Here is a 17,450-nt window from a genome sequence, read left to right as displayed (position 1 = left end):
TGTACTCACAGATTCTCACAGTGTTATCCAGGCTCTCCAGTCTGAGGCCCCAGTACATCCATCGGTATAAAGTGTGATCCGGTTTGCGCCTATCAGCACTGTATAGTAGACTGTTGCAAAATTTGAAATTTTCGCTCCACAGTGTTCAAACGGTTAAACTCATTTGATAGGAAACTGACTTGGCACAAACCATTTGTAGTTTCTATGGAAATTACTATGGAAAACCAAAACTTTTTGTGCATTGTCTTCTAACCTTTTTACATATTGTACTGTTAACAAATTCTTTTACTATTCTTATGGGAATTTCCATCAGCTACAACTTTGCAGAAAACCGGTTTTCAGCCAAACGTTAAATTAAATAGTTATTAATTGTTTAAGAGATTGATAATCTTATGGCAAGATTAAGCAACTGTATTGTGGGCAACACTGTATTCTGCAGTGTGACATAGTAGCCATGATTTTTGTCCTCTATTCTACGCGCCATAAGCACCAATGTTGCCTGTTGAACAGTTGATTGAGCATTATCATAAGACATCAGTGACTTGAATCCTTAATAATTTTTGTTCCTTACATTTGATCGAAAAGTGGTTTGTAACAAAATTGTAGCTGAGAAAATTTTCAACAAGCTCAGCTATCATTTTCTAAAGTAGAGTGAACTGGTGAATTTTGAGATAGATATGAACCGAAATTATGGTTTCTCCATAGTAAATCCCATAATATTAAAAACTTCAAATGGTTTGTGCCAAGTCAGTTTCTCACTAAATGAGTTCAAATTTTGGGAGGCTAATCAGGGCCCAATTTGGAACCGTTTGAGCACTGTGGAGTGAAAATTTCAAATTTTGTATGAGTCTACTGTATACGCCACACGGGCAGGGCGGAACCCTTCCGCTTCAAGACATCAAACGCTGGATAGCCAATTCAATTAGCAAGGCCTCGAATATCGAATGGTCGCGGTCTCTGTTGCAGGCCATTCGTAAAATCAAGGAGACCATCGACAAATGGGAAGGTTTATCCAGTCATCGTGACCAGAAAGTAGCATCGTGGCTGAAAACGGGGCACATCAAGTTTGTTCAGATTGTGTTAATTGTTTTTTTCTTATTAGTCTAGGTTTCCATTTGTTACGTTTTAAAGAGTCACTTACTATCGCGCAACGATGAAGCCAATAGCAAATTAAGATGTTTTTGTAGGTATTTTAAGCTCTGATTTCAAAACACTCCGCTGAGGGTCCACCTTCTGAAGCCCTTTTCTCTTTTTAAACGAGATGAACTAGCCAAGGAGCTAAACATCTAGCTAATAAAGTTAAATACAAAACTAATATCATGCCAAAGGATGCCAACTGGTTTTATGAAAAGTCTTCTACTAATTCGGATAAAAGGTTATAATTATAGATCACGCTTTTGTCTAAAAACTTGTTCAAATAGCCAAAACCGTCGTTACTCAATAAACCACCAATCACAACATTGTAATGCTTCGAAAGTGTGAGAGAATCAAATGCGCTGCGCTCTTCAAGCATGCAATAGTTTCCGACTAAGACTCATCTGCTCATTGCATAAACCGATCCACAAAGTGTAACCAACAACTGCTAGCATTAGAACCTGACACTCGACGCCGAAGAACGATACCAAAATGTCATCACTCCCTCCTCAACTCAACGTCGGAAATGAGAGGAGATGTTAGTGGGAAAAAATTGTGGTTGACTAAATTACCCTCTAGTTTGACATTTCGCTGACGCTCAATACTCGCATCTCAGTTTTGCAAACACAGAGCCGGGTGTCTCGCATATAGATACTGTTTCGTCCAACGGACGAATGAGCGAACGGGTGGATACAATCAGACCGTGAAATACGGAATGAGCTGGGCGAGTGGTTGTGATGCTCAGCGGAGACAATTTCGTGGTGAATTCAATTAAAATTTTCCTGCTTTATGACACCGAACTGCATTTCAACTAAGGTTGTTTTAGTTGATAACCGCTTAGGTTGGATAATCTTCAAATCTCTTGAAAGGTGCTCCAACTTAATCTCATTGGGTGCTGAAGTGGAACATCCAAAGCCCAATTCCTAAGACGAAATATTGGTAAAGCTTCATGATGTCATTTGGTTGACTGTTTGGAACCACTCAAGAGTTCCAGGCCGTTTCCAGCACTCATCTTTACTGTAACATACACCTGTCCACATATCACCTGTCGCCGAGTTTGAAACCAATTAGTATACATTCGAATCACTCCATTCTGATCGGTTCCCATCCGCAAGAGCCACAACGAAATGACCCGAAGCAACCCCTCCGTTCCGACACGTCATGATGGCATTCCAACTGATGTCCCCAACCGAAAGTGACAGACAGCAGCGGTAATTCGAAACATCATCATTACGGCGCTGCGCAGATCTTCTCCTGATCTAGCAAACGGATCAATTTTTCAATTTTTCCGCCACCGCCACCCCCACCACCAAGGCAGAAACCTCGCTCGTTCAACTTGTTAATAACATATCATTAGCCATCCTCAGCCAGGGGCGCAAGTCAACCTCTGCCCAATTGACTGCCAACTGTCGGAGATTTTTCCAACTGCCAGTCATTTGGCAGCTCGTTTTCTTCTTAGGGGAGGTCCAGGGAATGGCAGACGGTAGTAAGTTGCACTTTTCCAAATCGCCAACAGCCGCGACCGCCGATCGATGTTTCCACTAATTTATCATCATGTCTACACACTGTACTGCTCTGCCCGTGTGCGACGCCCGTCCGTCGTTGGCTTCAACAGGTAGTTAGCTTACAAATTTTCGCGGTCCAGTGAATCGGTGATAAATTACTCTCTCGTAGTCAGAGGTGAAGATGCTGCTGTTACTGCTGCTGCTGGGACATTGTGACTCACGAATTGTCTGTCGATGGCGAAGGGTCTGGGTAAATTATCGTGCTTCTGGCGCTACCGTCCACAGCATCAATTGATTTCACATGCAGTTATGAGCTGCTGCTATGCAACGGCAGCATAACCTCTAATTGACAATGGATCATCAGTAGCTGGATGGATAAGTATGCGGTGAAGGATGAGCTTAGACTGCCATGAGGGGGAGCGAAGTGGATAGAAAAAAGTGTTTAACAACCGTTTGATTGCTGACACGCGAATCGAAATGGGTTGTGCAATTTTTAGCGAGGTCTTTGCGCGGTATTCAGTGCGATGGCACAAAGGTTTTTGCACCGTTCGTGACATTGACTGGCTGGGAAGAAACCTGGACAATAGTTTGTGTGTGAATGTATGTAGATTGAATAATTTGTACGTTTCCATGGATTTAGAACTTTGAAACTAGCGTCCACCCGCTCTCAGTAGCTAAGTAAGAGCTCTAAAGGTTCCTGGAGATGGATAAGATCCTAGGGGGGGGGGGGGGGCTGTTTAAAGGGGTTTTAAATGATCCTAAAGCTAAAAAGGTTCTCGGGATTCTGGGAGTTCATGCGGTTCTGAATGATGCAAGAGTTCTATTAGTGATGCAGCCGTAGAAATTGTTGGTGTTTTTTGAGTATCGATATTTCTTGAAATTCTCAAGATTCCTAAGATGTGGTACAGTTTCATCCTTTAGTTCTTACAGTTCTTACTGTTCCTGGAGTTCTACAGTTCATACAGTAACAGAGTACCAGACCTTTTTTAGAGTTTCCAGGAGTTCTAATGTTTCGGATGTTCAAAAAGTTCCTATCGATACTGAAGTTATTATTTTATATTTTTCAGATTTCCAAAATTTATAGCAGTCTCAAAAGCAGCTTCAAACTATATTTTGAGATTTTTTCACTTCGGTAAAAAATACTTTGAGATTTGAGGGGCAGCTGAAATGTTCCTCATGACTAAAAGTGTCATTTGTATCTTCAGATCACCATTTTAAATCGAGCCTTAATTTTGAATAGGGCCTATAGAACAATGTTAAGCTTATCTTTAGGAAACTGTTACTCAAAAATGATTGTCCAATCGGCTTGGTAACTTGGGTAATGTTGGAACTGTTTGAAAAAAAAATGTACCCTTAATAAAAAAAAAGAAATTAGAATACAAATCTAAAAATGGTTTTTCTGAAAAACGAATTTTTCGTATTTTTTTTTTATTTTTTTATATGTTTTAGGAGGCAATGAGTGCCACATATTGCTCTTAATTTGAAGATGGAGAAATGGTTAAAATGGAAAAAAGTTATAGTTAAAAAACACAAGTTTTTGTTTATTCAACACATGGTTCAATTTTTTTCCGACTTGATATATTGAAAACGAACTTAAATAAAATTTGGTAAAATCACACCGTTTTCGAAAGGTAGCAAATTGAAAGTAGATTTTTTTGCGTAGTAATACGTCTGTGTTTTCTATATGGGGGTAAACTTTCTGAAAACCAAAAATTGAACATGCAACGAAATTATGAAAGATTTTGAATGTTAATAACTCAGCTGCCCCTGGACCAATTTCAGTCATTTTATCATCAATCGATCAGAAATATTCATACGCATAGTATTGACTGTTGATTTTCTACTAGAAACTATTGAAAAAGTGGTATATGTCAAGCATTACCAAAAGCGTCAAAATAACTAACATATCCAGCAATTACGTACAGTCATCAGAGAATCGTTTCTAGACGAAACATGTCGATGTAGCATTGCTGCTTTCCCAACACTGTCATCAGTGAGTCGTAAATAGACGAAAAAAGTCGAAGTGGCATTCACCTTCGACCATTATTATTATTATTATTAACCTTATTAAGGAGGCTTTCAGCCTTGGGCTGGTTCGCCTCCAACCCTTCGACCATACAAAATGCTCTCCATAGTTGAAATCTTGTAACCAAACTTTTCGTTTCATTATTAACTTGACGGCAAACACATTCATTGATACGTTTGTTATTCGGATGATAGAAGAACATAGCAGAAATAGTGCGAAAAAGGTTAGTGATGCAGTGGTTATCAAAAGAGGAAATCGATGAAGAGAACGCCCCTCTGTTTATTAGCCCATTAAATCAGTCGCCGCCATAGCAATGAAAACTAGCATCGCACCGCTTTTGGTTTTTGGGTTACACTTACTGGTTGCAATTTTGCTGTTCAACATTTTCGAAGGACCACCAAAAACATGAAATTAAACTATATTGTAGGGTTGCCTAAAAGTCCAATTATTCGATTAACGATTAATCGTAAAGATTTTTCCAGCTATTTAAGCGCGTAACCGAAATCCCTTCTTATTATTTAGCGCAGCTGAGAAAATAAATAAAAGTACTTATTTATCTGAACAGGCATAAAGAAGAACCATGACGTAAAACAGGATCATAAATTCGTAGAAAAAAAGTGTTAAGCGTCTTTCTGCTAAAGGCTAAGATTTACCAACTTGTTGAGAGAAGGAATTTAACGGGAAAAACTAAAAAGGGGAGGAGCTGTAGCTGGGTGGACACTGATATTCTGCGGCCTTCCAACCTGTCGCAGACAAAAGTTCAACCCCTGTCCAGCAGCAGACGGACCGAGACTCCATCGGCCCTCTTCAGGGCCACCAAGATTTTCTCAAAAGAGTTAATTTCTGAACATTGCCTAACTAAAATTCATATCAAAAGGTTCTTTTCTGGGCAATCATAGTCATACTATACTAAAGAGTGTGAACAGAGAGAATCCCGCTCAAATTCCTATTCCTACACAAAACACAAGCTCCTGCTGCAGTTAACAATAACATTTATTATATAAGACCACGTAGCCCTATGTTGGTAGTTTTTGGCCATTTTCGAATGTATTTCGCGGTTGCATACATTGGGTTGAACCGTTACATTTCTTAAATGTTATGAGTTAGCAAAATGTTATCGAAGTTCTTTTTTATTGTAAATGTAGTGTTCTATCAATGTATCAGAACAAAAACAAGATTGAACTAAGTTTTGGAATTTTCTCCAGAAACATAAGTTTTTTTCAAAAATAAAAACAGTTTTGTCCATTATTTTTCCATATTGAACTTTTATGCAATTGGTGGCATTCATTGTCTAAAATATTTAAAAAAAAATTTAAATTATAAAAATCCGTTATTGAGAAAAACGAACAGTAGTTTTTTTTAGAGTGAATTTGTTTTTAAAATAGTTCCAGATGTTACCTACAACATTTCCCACAACAACGTTACAACATTGAAGATAAGCTTGACATTTTTCTGTACGTCCTTTTCAAAATTAAGGCTCGATTTAAAATGGTGATCTGAGGATGCAAAATGGCATTTTTGGTCATAAAACTTTTCAGCCAAATAAAAAAAAATTTAATGAATTTGCGAATTCGTCTGCAATCGCTCGTATACTTCTCTTATTTTTAAGTATTGATAGAATTTAGAAATTGCCAGAGAATTTCAGTTTTTTTTTCAGTTTAAATGAATTTCCTTGAGGATTTCTGGTTTTCCCGGATTTTTCAGGTAGTAGGCTCCCTGTTCGAAGTTTATGGTGCATGTCATCGTTTTAATGGATAGAGAAACCATGTTTCCGATTTGAGGGATGTTTGATGATATGAAAGTTCACAATGTTCCAACATATATTTTTCGCAGAATTTCTAAGGGTTGCTGGAGTTCTAGAAAATCCTAGATTTCTGAGATTTCTCGCAGAATTTTTGAAAACTTTCGAAACATTGACATTTTAGGAACATTCAGAAGTCTTAAGGTTTTTGAATGGCCAATTTTCCGGAAGTTCTATAATCCTTGCCTGAGTTTTGGAAAGTTAGAGTATGAGAAGTTGTTGAAGTAACCAAATGTTAAAAGGTTCGTCAGGCTTAAGGAGCTCTTACGGTTCTTAATGTTAAATGATTCGGTTTCTTGGCCACTGCGGAATGGAAGGAAATAAAAAAGCCGACACGCTAGGATTCCAGGCTAGGATCATCTCATAAATTCATAGGATCAGAACCATTCTGTGGAGTATCTGCTTGCTCTCTTAAAATGGAGATTAAGAAATGGGAAAAATATGAACCTGGAGACCAACTGGAACAACACATCCATTGCTAGCCAGTCGAAACGGCACATAGTTCTTCAATAAAAGGCGTATTTTCCTGGATAAGGGGCTGGCAGAACCCTTCGATATTTGGAATGCAGATCCCAGTTAAGTAGTACATTTCATTCGAAATATAATACCTGGCTGGGAAAATGCTTTTGGCCAGTATATGTCGGTCTCTTCACAAAATAGTGATACAACATACTCATAAAGCCAAATAAAAACGGGGAATATATCACAATAGATCAATGTAATGGTAGCAGTGATGAATATACCCATACCACATAACATATGTGGAACTTCATGCGTAATAACTGACTAAAAGTGGACCCTTTTTTATGTGTTGCCTCAGTGGTATAACTGGTATAGTTGGCCATAGATCTGTCGAAACTAAATTTTCATGATATCGACACTAAGCGTTCACAAGGACCAATGTCGAAAACTCAAACAATGGCTTCTTCCGTAAATTTGTTGTAGCTCAAAGTCAATCCATGTAAACCACCAATTATTTCGGATATGGGGACTCTCCCTCTACATAATCATCGTGGTGATTTTCTTTAGTGGTTTTCCATTCTCGAGAAATTCGCGGAAAAAGTCATTGTTTACGTTTGCGACATTGACTCTTATGAAATGCTATGGTTGCATACTCTTTGACAATCTGTGCATGAAATCTAGCGAACTTTGTCTTGTCTCTTCACTCCGCCGTGGTATCAGTGAGGCACCGTCTCTTCACGCAAAGCTTGATAGGATCTCATGAGATTTTCATACGAGTGAAAGGGAAAGGATATTTCCACAATGTTTCATGCACAGACAGACGTTTGCTGAAGGGGATTTACTATAGGAGTAAAGAGTTACAGGGTGGCCGAAAAGGCCATTTGCAAGTTTCAAGGTAATGCGGCCATTCTTTTCTCGAATAGCTCTACAAGGGGCTGATCGAAGGATTTTAAACTAGTATTTTCAAATCTGTTAGAAGCCAATCAAGAGCGTTAGTAACCAATAATATTGTTCTCTGTGCTTTTAGTAAGTCCACTTATGAATGTTATGATTTCAGCACGAACTATTCTGTTGATGGATATTAACGCAAATAGAATAATGAAATTTTATTTCAAATTTGATTTAAGCCCTAGGGTCAAAAACTGTACCACTAGTGCCAAAACTGGTACACTTACCCTACGTAAAATAGAGCTAAACGATTACTTTCGTTTTAAATAGTGCTTATGTTGAAAAAATAGCTTTTCCTGGTAACTTTGAGTCAGCTAGCTGGGATTCCCAGCCTGTGACCTTTAGGGGTGGAAAAAAGTTTTTAAGGATCCTGTTTAGCCACTCCTTTGCCTTTCCACGTTTTTTAGTACAAAGTAATTGGAGTAGATCTTTTGTTGGGATTTGAGCAAAAAAATTCAATTGGCGGCAGTTATCTTATCTCATCTTTCTTTATTAAAGAGACTTTCAGCCGTCGGTCATCTCTGCGACTTGGCCAAGTTGAGAAACATCTGGAGGGTTGAATCATTGGGTATTACAGGTATCGATGCGTTCGATTTTGCGAAATTCTTGAAACGATGGTCATCTCAAAACACTGCATATTTTCCACCTAAACTGGACCTCCTGTTGCAAAATTTTGCTGCTTTGCTCTGGACTTCAAAATGTGTGCTTTAAACTCCTAATTGGCACGGTCGTATTTTTCCTCCTACGAATCCAAATGAAATCAAAGGTTGATGCAATTGGTTCCAAACAATTTGTAAAAGTTTAACGAATACACGGTACACACATTCTTCTTCTAAGTTTACAAAAATATAATTGAAAAAAAAATCACCTGCGGAAATTTAGAATTAGAAGAATTAAACAAGTATTCGCGAGGAGTTTCCCCACTTTTCTGCCATAACTACAGAAAATCAATACGTATCACTTTCAAATGGAAAAATGTCTTCTTTTTTAAATGCAAACATTAATATATTTTTTGCTGTGTGAAGCAAGGTGATGAATTTGCTAAATCCAGCTATATAGTTATATATAAAGGACTTAATTATTTAAAGATATACAAAGACATAAGTTCAGAAGTGCTAAGATGTCATAGAATTATGCACCACTCTTTTATTATTTTAATAGAATTGACTACCCCCTTGATTCCCTTCTCATTTTACAGCTGGTATAACCAATTTGACAGATCGATATAGATTCTTTACCACTTGAAATCACTGAAATTGGGTTGATTTTGGGTGATCGAGTCCACATTTGTTATGTGCCCATACCCAACACGAAAAGAAACGAAACAGGAACTTCTTGGATTTCTGATCATTGCTGGAAATTGAAATGTTCCTGGAAGGAGGAACATTGTTACCACTTTAGGAAACACCCATATAACCAGATTACCAGAGAATTCAGGCTTTAAAAAATCTGGAGATAGAGAAGATCTTGATGTTCTGCTGTTACTGTGGAAGCATACCCTGTTTTTCTCGATTACATTTTAGTAAAATTTAGAGCCGTTTTATGGATTCCAGAAATATCTGCGTTTTCTTAAATTACTTTAATATTCTGGGAGTTCTACAGTTCTTTTGTGCGTAGACTGCGGCGTTACAAAATTTTATGAAATTGCTCTCATGGATGCTGGATATCGTGTTAATGGAGTTCCTTTAGAGGTTGGATGATTTAGAACAGCAATTCACAGCATAAGGTTGCAATTAAAATTGCAAAATGGGTTGAAAATGTCAATTTTGTGATTGTATAAACCCTCAAAACAGAATGACAGAGAAGTGACTTAAAAACTTAAAAATAGCCCAAACATTGTCAAACAAGTCAAAAAATAATAGCTAAGCTGTGCTCTAATACCATTTTAGTCCAATAACGGCCGTAAATGGAGGAAAATGGTTTGGAAACCCTTAAAGAGTCATTGAAACGCATAAAGTGGTATTTCATACGAAAATGTAGAACTAAAAGTAATTAAAAAACACAAAAAAAAACCGATTAAATGGCATGAAAAAAAAATGAATCACTAGTCAATAAATCTTTTTAAATTGAGAGAAACCCCAAGTAACCAAAAGATCTGATAAAGGGCTATATGTGACTTAAGCAGCTTGGTTGAAGGTGGTCTATAGAATTCCAAGCAGCCTCATTTTAAGTCGTTATAAAAACTTGAAAGTTCCAGTACCATAATTGAAGAGCATTCTAAGCAGCTTCTTTCGGAGCTTAAACGGAACTTTAAAAAAATAAATTAAAAAAAGATTTTTGTCCTCTACACCAATTATGTATTTAAGTTCACTTTTATGAAAGTAATTTCTAAAGGAAGGTATTAATGTGTATTGATTTATCAGAATTAGTAGTAGAATTGGAGCTGTTTGAAGAATTAAACCGAGCTTGAGAGCCCCAGCACGAACCACTACGTCATCTGAGATATATTAAAGTGAGCTGTTGTCCCACCCACTGTTGGAGTTTTCAGTGTCAGCTTACTGATTTGAATACAAAACACAACACCTTGATGAGTTTTAAAATGGTTTTTGCCCGCATGGAATTCCAACACACTTGTGGCGCAGTGGTTAGCAATCGTAGATCGCATGTCGAATACACGAGTTCAAATCCAGGAAATTACGCTTTAATGTTTTTTTTTTTAATGTTTGGATAGAATGTTGATGCACTGCATAAATATAAGAATTGTGATTTATTCGGGCCACTGATCATGTCATATTTACGTACATTAAATATTGCTTCATGTGGCTTGAAAGCGAGGGGTGTCCCCTTCCAGATATAAGTGCGTGATATTTAAAATACATCGTAGTAATTTAAATACTTTGAAGACAGTAATAATTTGAATTTAAATACTTAAAGTGGTATTGAAAGTAATTAACAAATAATTAACGATATTTTTTGTAATGTCAAATAATTTAACGATATTGAAAATAATGCAGTTATAAAATGTTGAGAGTAATTAAAGTATTTATTGAAAGTAAGAGTGTATTTAATGTATTTAATGCAGTAATTCAAGATTTTAAATATTTGGTCAGCAGGCTATGTAGTATTGACGGACAAGTGCGTGCCTCTTACTTGAAGGTTCTGTCGGAACTTTATCCGAACTTTATGGAACTTGGAAGTGATTTTAATCGTTAAATGCGGAACTTTTGGTTACTTGGGACAGTCTCAAAACGCTGATATGGCTTTGGAAAACGTCTTGAAAACATAAAAAAAAAATATTGGAAGCGCAGAAGTTACCTTGTCATCTCTTACAGGTTTAAAACCGACAACTCAGATAAGAATCTGAAGTCGCCAAAATCCAAAAAAAAAAAATAACTAATAATCGTATAAAAATTACCACTACAGTCTGTTATTTGAAATTAGCATCTTCAACTATGTAAATCGTTGACTTCACGTAGAAGTAATACTAAAAACATATAGTCAAAGTACATAACTCTGGATGGGAGCATACCATCAATTACTGTCAATGGTCGAAAGGTACAGTAGCAGCACCTACCCCACCCGTGTCCCCTCGAGATCGTCAAGTCGACGATGACAGGAGCACATATCGTGGTAGGGGTAAACAATAGTTGCAATTTCCAAACCTACGACTGGATGCCTTCCTTCAAATAACAACTGAAGTGCGGTAAAAAATCGGTGGAACTGTTTCAAACACACAGTTGGTACTTGAGCGGGTCGGTTTTCATCTCTTTTTGCCAGTGGTGGCGGGGGGGGGGACACCCCTCACCATCCCTCTCCAAAGGGGGAGTTTGGTAAAGAGAGATGAAAAAACTGATTTGTACCTTCCTTAAAAGTTGTTCTAGCTCGCTATTCTAATATCTATATGCAATCTTCACACTGCCGTACTCTAACGGAACTATCAACTCTATGCTTTCATCTACTCCATCTATCGTATAAAAAATTACCACTACAGTCTGTTATTTGAAATTAGCATCTTCAACTATGTAAATCGTTGACTTCACGTAGAAGTAATACTAAAAACATATAGTGAAAGAACTAATAATTGTTTGTTGGGTATTGACCCAACAAACAATTTGACTTGGTTATTTTTTAGCTGTAGAAGCACATTTTTGCATGACCAGCTCTTATTCAGCTTTCCATGTTTGTTGGGTATGGCCCAAACTTTTAAAACTGGCTATAAAATACCAAAATGGCCTTGAAATCCAATAGCTGTCCTTGGAAAATTCTTCAAACTTATTCTGGAACATTTTTTTCCGAATCCTTTAGAAGATCGTCAGATTCCGTTGCAAATTTCTTCAAAATCTCGTAGAAAATCTGTTTCCCGGGAAGTTGGAAAAGATTCCCAGGAATCAGAAATCGTGCTTTTTGGTTAATTTCCCAGAAGGTTCCGAGTAGGAAATACTGCTCTTGATTATAACTTTTAATACGACATTATTAACTGCATCACGGCTCCGTATAGCTATTTTGGGCATTTGAGCATTTGAGCAATTGAACCCAGGCCCTTTGAAGTGAGAGGTGGTCATGCGTACCAATACACCACTGGTGCCACTGCTCCCGCAGTGCCAGGAGATTCAAGAGTATAAGAAGTTTTCAAACCATCTGAAGCCCTAGTAACGTTCAATGTTTCAAAGATCCTGAAATAAGATCCAAAAACTTCATAGACTTTCGAGAGGATGCTCCGAGACTCTACAAACTAAAAAAAGGTCCAAGAAAAATACATCATAGCTCTTTTAGTCGTGGTTCATACAGATCTCTTAGTCGACTTCGGCATTTTTCGCAATTCCAATAGTTTTCCGGGACTTATAATATTCCCGTAGTATTGGATTTCCTAAAGTTACTGATGGTTTTGAAGAGCATGAAATTTGTGAGTTCTTTGTTGTTGTTGTTTTTGCTGAACTATCGTAGAATTCAAAGCGATTCGAAAATCCTCGGACTACTGACAACAAGAGATAGAAATAAAGGTTTCTTAAGCAAAGTTATCATCTCAGCTACAATTGTACTGAAGAACATGCATTATTACTTTCAAACATAAAAGGTTAGTTTTTCTAAAACTATAATTTCAGAAACAGCCTTATTTTTTAAACGAACAAACGAATTTAAGCTGAAGTCGATGCTACACCTCTAAAACTTAAGATAAATGCACTAGGACTTTTATCTTGCTGAATTGCCATTCTGGACCACTGCAAAGTGGTCCAGAATGCAGATTTAGCTGGAAGGATATGTTTTGAGCCTGAAATTGAAACTATAGACTAAAAATCTCTTCTCAAAAGTTGTTCTTTATAGCTAGGCCCTTATTTTTATGACAATGAATTCTAGGGTGGTTCTTATTGTCATTGAAATCAAAAATCTAGCTTTCTTGTTTGAAAAAATTAAGTTATACATTCTTCGGCAAAGTAATAGCTGACTTAGTTTCAAGCAACTTTGTAAAAACTGAGATAAATTCAAGCAACTCTTAAAGTTCTCGTTTTAGAGTAAAATTTCGGAGTTGACTTAGGGTGTTTCTGAAAAAAAATAGTTATTTAGCTCTAACTTTTTTATTTCAACAAATTTCTCATGAAAGTCATCTTCTAGAGACTTTTAAAGCTCTTTAAGACAAATGTTTATAGAATGCCTGTTGCCTGTATCTCTTCTTATAAAAAAATATTACCAATTATAGTATTGAATATGAATAAATTCAAATTGATTTTATACGAGTTTTAAAAATACCATACCTCTATTTTTCATATTATTGTGAATAACATACGCCGTTAATTTTTTTTGCCCCAACCAAAGATATTAACATTAGACAAGGGCATATTTTTAGTAGAAAAACTTCAATAACTCTTGATTGGCGAAAGATATCGAAAAGCTCTGTGCAGCACCTTTTAAAGATCTAAAAGTTATTCGAAAACACCTTTGCTGAGAAATTTGAAATGAGAAAACTAGAGCAAAACAAATGTTTTTGTTTTTAGAAGCACCCTTACTCAATTGAAGAAAATCGCTCTAAATCGATCAATTCATGAGATAACACACTTTTCAATTTCAGGCTCAAAACTCACCCTTCCAGCTAAATATGCATTCTGGACCACTGTGAACTGCCCAAATAACATTGCAAGCTTTATAGAGGTTTTATAGCATTCTACAAGTCTAAATCATGGTCTACAGAACCCTCATAAAACCAAAATTGTTACTTAGGTGTGCAATTAACAGTGAGCCAGAAAAGAAATCTAGCAGGAAAAATTAATAACGCTCTGAGATTGCATCCAATTGTGGAGATGTCATCTGAGAAGTTTCTTGGATTAGTTAGGACTACAATTTGGTGGATAAAAATAGTTTAAGTTTTGGCCGCAAAGATGGCGCAGCGATACAAACTTTATTATATCGCAAGAAAGAGGTTTCCTGTCTTCTACAAAGTTGTTGAACGTTTTACGAAAATCTACCTTACACTTAAAAGCTTTACATCTTCAAACATCTGAGACATATGTAGTTTAATCAAATTTACCTGAAATTCACGTTTTTAGTATTATGTTTAGAACAATTGTTGAAAAGGATACTAGGAGAAATGTTGGCCTCGACAATACCTTAACCTATTATCGTCAGGGGGGTAAACAACGTCCTTAAGAGCTCAATTTTGACATGTGGATACTTTGTGTTCCACAGCATCTATTGGCTAAATTTGAGTGCTCTAGGACTTTGTTTACCCCCTGACGACAATAGGTTACGGTATTTCCGTAGCCAACATTTCCCCTATTATAATTTTTCCTCAATCGGTACTGATTGATTCAAACTTTTTTGGATCAATGCTATTATTTTTGGAGTTCTGAATAATATATATATGACATGAAATTTGAAGACAAAATCATGATTATCTGAATGAATTTGCTAAAAACTGCGTAAGTGAGCGTCAATCAACTTATTCAAAATGCACATCAAATAAACTATAAAATGTCTCAGAGATACATTGTGATACATTTGAGATATTTGAATTTGAATCATTCAATATATTCATATGTATATATAAGATAATTTGATTAACAATTAAATAAAATCTTCATTTCCTTCACTCCTACGCACAACGGTTCAAAACTCCGTGGGAACGTGATAAACATATAAATATGATGACAGACGAGCTAGTATTTATTTGATCAATCAAACACATGGACCGATTTTGAGCCAACGTTTTATGAAGGTGATGGAGACCCTGATTTAAACGTTTCGAATGCTTTAAAACCTTGATAAAAGTAGCAATGATACTCGGGGGCTCACACATACTAACTGATTACAGGAAAATCTCTTAATAATCGATAAAATTATGTCTTGCGATTTGAAATGTACATCTAATGCAGTGTTATTGACGAGCTAGATATGCAATTGTATCGATGTTCGTTTCATTATTTGTGACCACTGTGCGACTTATTGGTTCAAGAGTTTAACTTTTTTTTAATAGTTCATTTGGGTCGAGAATGCAAGTACTACTCAATCCTGTTCTTTCAAGAAAATATTGAAAATATTCCATTCTTTAATATAAAAATATTTCAAAAAAAATCATCGCAAAATTTGAAGGGTTTGAAATTTGTTTAAATTGATTGAAATATTCCAGCTTCAATTCCAATGCTGATATCGTTTCTTTCTTTTTAACATCACCCGAATTTCCTTCTAACGCGTCTATGGAGCTGGCAGCTCTCTCAAAGAATTCGATGAAACTTCCTGGGTGCAAGGACTTAGTCCACTTAAGCAACTCTGCATAGTTTTTTTCCTCGAAAAATTAGCTTCATTAGCTGTGTCAAAGTCACTTCAATTTAATATGTGTTGTTATTATACAGCTTATTTGCAGTTCTCACTTCCATGTTGTTGTCAAATTCACATAAACGTAGTCCAGTGGCTTGATGATGCACGTTTATATTTAATTTCCAAAATATTTTGTACCATTTACAGTATATTTTTATTTGTCAGATGCATCCCATCTTTTTACTATGATTGTAATTGCTTCATCTATTACAGCTTTCTAATGGTTTCAGACATTATCCAAAAAAATATTCATCCATGTTCATTGAAAGCGGAGCTTTCCACGCTGAAATTCAATTACCGAGCTCATAACAAGAACAACGAAAATTTTACATCAACAGCTGACTCATGTTTGATACAGAAATACAATAAATTAAAACATCACACAGCATGTGTCGATGACCATTCACAGAATCAATTATCCAAATATCAATTCATTTCGTTCACTGATTTCACGGAAGCTCCTCCTTAATACATTATCCACAAGTCATATGTTGGCACTACTCACCAAAAACTTCATCATTTTGCTAGTTTTCGTTGTTTTCAAGTTTCTTTTGCAATCTCTGCAATCTCACTCAAACTTCACTACAGGTTCGAAATAATCTGCAAAGTCCAAAACAAAAGAAATCACTTTCAGTTTGAATCGTTCGCACAAACACCACACTCAGATTCGGGAAACCACCACCAGGATTGAGCAGTCACCTAGAACAATTGCTGCTTCGCTTTCAGAACACCGAATTGAACTGTCTCACTATGATCGAGCGAGCTTGCCTTTTATTAACTGTAAATTGAAGCCCCATGTGCAGCAGATCTATTTTCCCCGAAGAGCACAGCAGCATCGACGAGGATCGTCTTCTTCGTTTGTTCGAGTTGCTCTCAAATCTCCGGGGGAGAACGGCAACAGCAAAAAAAAAATTGCCACTCAGTTTTACGCTCAACTGTTTTTGCTGCATCCAAATTCATAGAATAAAGGACTTATTTAGATCTCTTGTTGTTATGTACAGCAATTATTGTTGTTATGCTACGCCGAACGGCGTGTGAGTCGACCACCCGTCAGCTCGACAGCACGTGAAAGGTAAGCTCTTGAAGGAGAGCTTCTCTGAGCTTCGAATGGAGTTAGGGGGTGGCAATTCTCACTGAGAAGCGAGAGCTTTGCGAAGATGAGACTAGCTCACCACCGACCGACCGGTTCGTGGAAATTTTCTCTGAGAGTGATCGTCCGCCTACAGACGGAGAAGGAGAGGAAGATGCTCACGCGCTTGCGAATTTGATTCTTGGAAAAGCACCCGAGGAGGCTTGGTGGTAGAATATTTCATGCAAGCTGCGCTGACGTCACTGTCACTGTTATTGAGGCTTGGCGGATTTGAACTTGACTCGAAACTGAGTTTGTCACTGGGTATCGGTGCATATGTTTGATCTTGAAGGAAGGTGTGGAAAATGCATGATTGATTGATTGAGGGAGATGAAGACCGATCTTATGGCTGGGGAAAACGACAGTTCAAGTGGAATGCTATGTCATTGTGGTATGATGTAATGGTTTGTTTGAGCTGGTGTAAATGTGAATATGATTTTTTGTAGTATTGTACCCAACGAACAGGATGTGTTTTGTGAAAATTAAACAAGAAAAAAGAAACAATTTACAAGGAACAAGAAACAAAAAAAAAAGAAACAAGAAGCAGGAAACAACGAACAAGAAACAAGAAACAAGAAACAAGATACAAGGAGCAATAAACAAGAAACGATAAACAATAATAAAAATAAGCGAAAATTAAGAAACAAGAAGCAAGAAACATAAGACGTAGTTCAATGTATTGGAAAAATAGATGGTTTT

General features: G+C 36.8%; 1 protein-coding gene across 1 annotated transcript in view; it reads right to left on the bottom strand.

Moving 5' to 3' along the window:
- LOC135712179 (pro-resilin-like) overlaps window positions 1-16,204 on the bottom strand; it is a 44,290-nt gene extending 28,086 nt beyond the window's left edge. The window contains exon 1 of the mRNA XM_065235142.1: window positions 16,128-16,204. Within this exon, the coding sequence (XP_065091214.1) occupies window positions 16,128-16,142 (15 nt within the window). The 5' untranslated portion in view covers window positions 16,143-16,204. The remainder of the gene's footprint in view (window positions 1-16,127) is intronic.
- Window positions 16,205-17,450: the final 1,246 nt, after the last annotated feature.

The sequence above is a fragment of the Ochlerotatus camptorhynchus genome, unplaced genomic scaffold (assembly GCF_037179485.1).
Source record: "Ochlerotatus camptorhynchus isolate MF236.1 unplaced genomic scaffold, CSIRO-AGI_Acam_v1.1 ptg000461l, whole genome shotgun sequence".
In the NCBI taxonomy this organism is placed as follows: domain Eukaryota; kingdom Metazoa; phylum Arthropoda; class Insecta; order Diptera; family Culicidae; genus Ochlerotatus; species Ochlerotatus camptorhynchus.
The sequence above is the reverse complement of the archived record's forward strand: the minus strand, read 5'-3'. Positions and strand labels throughout refer to the sequence as shown.